General features: G+C 48.3%; 1 protein-coding gene across 1 annotated transcript; it reads right to left on the bottom strand.

The window, feature by feature from the left end:
- Nucleotides 1–1,921: 1,921 nt before the first annotated feature.
- Nucleotides 1,922–4,956, bottom strand: LOC119342114 (protein STAR1). Its single transcript, XM_037613953.1, has 3 exons — nucleotides 4,867–4,956; nucleotides 4,428–4,751; nucleotides 1,922–2,673 (listed from the first exon to the last, which is right to left on the bottom strand). Exons 1-3 carry the CDS (start codon nucleotides 4,880–4,882, stop codon nucleotides 2,231–2,233), a joined length of 783 nt encoding a protein of 260 aa, XP_037469850.1. The 5' UTR covers nucleotides 4,883–4,956; the 3' UTR covers nucleotides 1,922–2,230.
- Nucleotides 4,957–6,113: the final 1,157 nt, after the last annotated feature.

Raw genomic sequence — 6,113 nt, 5'->3', positions numbered from 1 at the left:
GAACACTCCCTGGCAGCGGCAGCTGCTTCTCCCTTTCTTCTTCGACCCCGTCTAGCCATCCTCTCTCCGTCATGTCTCCCCCGACCTCGAAGCTGGTAAGCTGCCCCCTCCCCCTCCTCTGTTATGTGTTAGGTCGTTCGATAGGATTGTTTAGGGTCGATAGCGCCATCGCTGACCGCATCATGGACGTCGCTTAGGTTGCGGATGAACGGACGAAGCTTCTAATTCAGCCAGCATTGCTGATAGCTGTGGTTCAGGCCTGGATCATGTTGGTCCATATGAAAGATGTTTGCCTGAATGAGAAACCTTGCATCCGATATGGTCCGATGTTAATCCAGGATCAAGAGAGGATAGCGAATCTGAACTTCACTTACAACCGCAACAATGCAGAGGCTCTGTGGATTTTTCGAATAAAAAGAGCACCTTTCGCGAGGCTTGTGCAGACGTTTAGGAGCTGTGGGCTGCTACAAGATAGCATCCACAACATTCTGGAATCCATGTTGTTGGTCATAACCAGAGGTTCAGGGTTGTACACAACACCTTTAGGACATCAATGGAGACCATCTTCTGGTACTTCAAGCAAGTGTTGTATGTTGTTGGGGATCTCAGTGGAGAGATGATCAGGTCACCAACCGGTCGGACTCCTACCAAGATTCGCACTAGTCCAAGATGGTTCCATACTTCAAGGTGAGCACTTATAGTATGTAGTTCATGCCTTCATATGTTGTTATTGTTCTATAGTAGACTAACAACATATTGTAATGCCATTCCAGGATTGCATTGGAGCAATAGATGGTACTCATGTCACTACCAGAGTGCCGAGGTCACAAGCTGCAGCATACAGAGGGAGGAAGCACTACACAAGCCAGAATGTGCAAGATGATGTTGACTTTGATCTGAAGTTCACATATGTGTTGGCTGGCTGGGAAGGATCAGTATACGATGCTAACATTCTCAATGACAGCACGAGTCGTCATGATGGCATCAACATCCCCGATGGCAAGTTCTACCTTGGAGATGATGACTATGCATGTTGGCCAGGTGTTCTTCCACCCTTCAAGAAAACTAGATACCATCTGAACGAGTTTGCCGGTAGGAACTATATCCTAAGACTCCTCAAGAACTGTTCAATCTCAGATACTCTAGCCTTATAGTGACTGTTGAGAGGGCCTTTGGAGCTTCGAAGAACAGGTTTAAGATCCTGGATCAGAAATCATTCCACCCTTACCCTACCCAGCTGAAGCTCGTTCTTGCATGTTGCTCATTCACAACTGGATCCTGCAATGGGGAGTTGATGAATTTGTGCCGGGGGAGGAAGATGTGACTCCTGATGAGGTGGCCAACTCCGGCCATGGTGTGGAGGCATTAGACAACGAAGCGTGAAAGAACAAAAGGTTGAAATGGGCTCAGGCAATGTGCGATAATAGAGGTCAGACAATGATCTGAAGCAGAAGAACGAGAGGAAGAAGAAGAAAGAGGCAGCAGAAGGAGGAGTAGGAAGCAACACATCAGCAGCAAAGGAAGAGGATGAGGATGAACTTGCACCTAGTTAGCATCACTGAACTTTTTCTATTCATCCATGTTGGCTCTTAATAATTTGCACTGTCATTTGCTAGTAGTTAGAATAAACTGTCATTTATTCCTAGTTAGGACAAGACAATGATAGGTGTATGTGGTAAGGTCACCACTAATGAGAAGTGATGGTCACATCTTTAGCCGTTTGCAAACAAACAACATGGTGTTTGTTTAATAACAGCGATGTTGGCAATCAAACACCATGCTGACTAATTGATTCCCTTATGCATGAAGCATAATGCAGGCAATCAAACTACATGCATATGTTGGTTTTTAGCCTGCGTTTGACCAACCAGACCCAAAACAGATATGTGAACCAAACGCGCCTCAAGTCGTTGCTCGCGCACCCTTCGGCGGAACTCCCATATTCAAAACCCTGCGTGGATTACAGAAGTTCAGAATTCTGCAACGGCATTAATAAAGATTATTGCACGAGTCTTTGTCTGCACACGCACTCCTGTCTGCTAGTCCATACGAGAAGTACATTTACGCACGTACAACAACTCGTCTCCCATCAAATCGCGCACAGCGTTCGCCCGTCGTAGCAAGATTACAGCGGCATGACGGAATGAAGCAAGATTACAGCGGCGTGTCCGAATTAAGCAGAGGTCGGTCGAAACTGGACAATGACGTTCTCGGCAGCGAAACAAAACATTCAGCTGCTGAGCTCCAGGAAGCGCCGGGCCATGGGGTGCTTGGCCTCGGAGAGGTCGGACGGCGCGAGCACCTCCACGACCTCGCCGTCGACGACGAGGCAGACCAGGTCGGCGATCCGCTGGATCTGCTTCACGCTGTGCGAGACGATCACCGTGGTGAGCCCTCTCGCCGTCTTCAGCCGCACGATGGCCTCCTCGATGTTCTGCGTCGAGATCGGGTCCAGCGCGCTCGTCGGCTCGTCCAGCAGCAGCACCTCCGGGTCGTTGGCGAGGGTGCGGGCCAGGGCTACGCGTTGCGCCTGCCCCACGGACAGCTCCGACGCCGGCCGGGAGGACAGGGCCGGGTCGAGGTCGGACAGGCTCAGCAGGCTCTTCACCTCCGCCTCGCTGAGCTTCTTGCCGCGCAGCTGTGGCCCGTACCGCACGTTGTCTGCTACGCTCCCTGGAGCAGCACACGGGAAAACATAATCGTTCAGATTCCAGAGGTCTCCTTTTCTATGCATATATGTCAGTCATCAGCTAAAAATCCGAAACTTCTGTTCTCTTCTATATATGCATTGCCTATTTTTGCATCTTTGTTCCGTTACTAAATATAAGTCTGTTTAGAGATTTCAAAAGGGACTACAAATGGAGCAAAATGAGTAAATCTACACTAAAATATGTCCATATACATCCGTATGTAGTCTCTATTGGAAAAACTTATATTTAGGAACGGAGGAAGTAATACCAAAGAAATTATGTAGCAGTGCGTATCAGTGTCAATTCCTTTTTGAAGAAAAAAATGTACCAGTGTCGCTTTATAAATAAGCTTTCTTGGTGCTTAACTCAATACCTGCAAAACTGTCGCAGCATTTAGCTCAAAGACAGCTTTAAATCAGTCTAATACGTGTTTTAGAATTTTTATTAGTCGGACAGAGATATTATACTACCAAGTGTTACATATTTATCTTTTCTTTGAAGCTTGGAACAAGTATAGCACACCGTTACTGGCCGCCACATTGGCAGTTGACATTGTGCACGTAATGTTCAAATGACGGTACCAAAGGAGTGCAATTGCGTAGTAAAATGTCGATCCAGTTGGACATGGACAAGGCGTGTAGAGTTCATAAAGTCAATGCTCTCCGCACCTAGTATGAAGTCATGGAAAACGTATTCAGGGTATTTTATACCTGCCTGGTTGAGTAATTTATGAAGCAGAATTTCGTTATGCACATGTTACTTTCAATCAAGGTGGTCTGTCTGACACCTGAAAAAAGGTGGTCTTTCTGCATTGCCCTTGCATCTTGATAACATAACTTTTGAAACGATTTCAAAAAACTAAAAGTATAGATAACATAATTCACTAAGATAATTGTTCATTTGCATGCATGGCAATGTACCTGATGAAGGTCATAAGGGACAACAATCATATTTTACATCTAGGCATCAGATATCTCCCATCATAAAGTTATGCTTTATTCTAAACGAAGAACCATACTTCGCGGTTCTGCTTTCATCCTAGTATGTGATATGTTATAAGTAAATGTGAATGCTCAAGTGGCATCTTCAAAACAAGATTCGGCTAGTCTTTGTCAATGGATCAAGCACTCCTGATAGCTTAGCAATAGCCTGTACCTCCCCCTAAAGTATATAAATAAAGAACTGCGGCAATGCACCACCATCATCATAAGTTAAATATCGATTCTCAGAAAATGCTGGCACAAAACATGCTTGCCCACCCCTATTATCCTCTGCCCAATACACTGGACAGCCCCTACATTTGTTGGGCGATGGTCAAGGTATAGTTTAATCGAAATTCCAAAGTTATCAGTAGGTTTTCAGATGATGTAGGATTCCTATGGTGTATGGTCTTAGGTTAATCACCGTTCGTTTTCTGATAGAACGCAAAAGTTTGCGTCTCCATGCACCGATAGAAAAAAGTTCATCACGATTCATGAGGTCCAAAAGAACCTGAAAGAATGAAACCTCTCCTCGATGGTCACGCCCACTACCTTTAGTTGATTGGCTCAACTTGATTAATGGTTACTGGTCTTGACAGGGATGTTCCCCACTTTTATCACAATCCAGCCATGGACCAGCTGATTTTACAGCAAGCAAAGGCTGCACTATGCAATTTCAACCCTTTGGGGGGAGCCAATCTGAGCATTTCAACCCTGCGACAGAAGTTCAGTAGCAAGGAGGCACGCACGCACATACCGTCGAACATGGCGGGGAGCTGGAAGAGCATGCCGACCTTGCGGCGGAGCGCGAGGACGTCCATGCCGCAGATGTCTGCGCCGTCGAGGGTGACGGCGCCGGGGGCGGGCTCCCAGAGGCGGTTGAGCGCGCGGAGCAGCGTGGACTTGCCGCTGCCGCTGGGGCCGATGACGCCCATCACCACCCCGCGAGGCACGTCCAGGTCCACCCCGCGCAGGATCTCCTCGCCGCTCGCCTCCGACCGCCGCCTCAGCCCGCGCACCCGTATCTTCGGCCCGCCGGCGGCGAGGCCGCCCACGTCCAGCAGGTGCTCCCTGCTATCACCTGCAAGTGCACGGCAACGATGGATCATCAGCCTTACAAAGTAAAAGAGTCTCACAATTGGACTGGATGGGTGTAGGAATCACGCATACATCTCGGGTTTGCTCTGTAGGATTACCTGAAGCTGAGCCCATTCGATCGTGGAGTGGAGGAGATGGCGGAAGAGCAGAGAAGCTCGCAGCGCAAGGAGCAGAGACGGGGAAGAGAGTGCGCGCCGTGTGGAGCGTAGCGTCGGATATGACGCGTCCCCTTTTATTATTAGCTTTTCCAAGAGAATTCGGGGTTCCAACCGAGGTGGGCGGCGGTTTTTTTGCGTGCCTGACTCACGAGAACGGTGGCATTCGGTGACGGCCGCCACCTCTCCACTGACTGGGCTGGAGTCTGGACTCGTGTTGCTGGTGCGGAGGAACGGCGGATTTGCCGCAAATCTTACTTACCCTGAAATTTCGTAGATGTGTCCAGTATCTGGGTCTATCAATTTTAGAGCATCTACAGGACTTTGCAAATTCAGTCTCTCAACCGCCGCGGACACGATGGACAATGACCGGTCAGGTCTTAAATTAGCTATTTTGTTTTCGTCTCTCTCATACTTCATCCCTTAGATCCGTACAAAACATGAAAAAATAATATACGTAATACCCTAGCTACTCTTCGTCGTCGGAGATGTCCATGACGAAGGTGCTCGGCGCCGGTTGGACGGACGGGTAGGAGGGCTCCGGCTCATTCTCCTCCTACTCGACTTCATCCATATAGGCGAGCACCTCCGCCTCCTCCGCGGCCTCGTGTGCCTCCATTTCTTGCAGGCGATGCCGCTTGGCCTCCGCAACCGACTCCAACCGGGGGGAATCAAGGATGGCCTGCTGCTCCGCCTGCAAATCCTCATCGCCAGCGTCCCCCACATCCTCTCCTCCTTCTTCACCTCCTCCTTCAACTCCTCCTCCGAATCCACTTCATCCGGAGGTAACCCCGCGGCGGTCCGGGCTTCGCGCATAGCCCGGATCTGCTCAAAGAGCTCGATGTGGTGCTCTGGCGTCAGAAAGGGATCGCTCCATGTTCAAAATATGCCCTAGAGGCAATAATAAAGTGGTTATTATTATATTTCCTTAATCATGATAGAAGTTTTAGTATTCATGCTAGAATTGTATTGATTGGAAACGTAAATACATGTGTGAATACATAAGCAAATATCAAGTCCCTAGTATGCCTCTACTAGACTAGCACGTCGATCAAAAGATGGTCAGGGTTTCCTAACCATAGACATGAGTTGTCATTTCATTACGGGATCACATCATTAGGAGAATGATGTGATGGAAAAGACCCATCATTTAGATTAGCATATGATCGTTCAGTTTATTGCTACTGCTT

Source organism: Triticum dicoccoides, chromosome 7B (genome assembly GCF_002162155.2).
Source record: "Triticum dicoccoides isolate Atlit2015 ecotype Zavitan chromosome 7B, WEW_v2.0, whole genome shotgun sequence".
NCBI classification, from domain to species: Eukaryota; Viridiplantae; Streptophyta; class Magnoliopsida; order Poales; family Poaceae; genus Triticum; species Triticum dicoccoides.
Note: the sequence above shows the minus strand (reverse complement) of the source record. Positions and strands in the feature narration are given on the sequence as shown.

What these genes read in the sequence shown, in the direction of transcription:
- LOC119342114 (XM_037613953.1), bottom strand. An exon ending in GCTCCCCGCCATGTTCGACG is followed by an intron (nt 2,674 to 4,427) that starts GTATGTGCGTGC and finishes GTGCTGCTCCAG; the next exon opens with GGAGCGTAGCAGACAACGTG.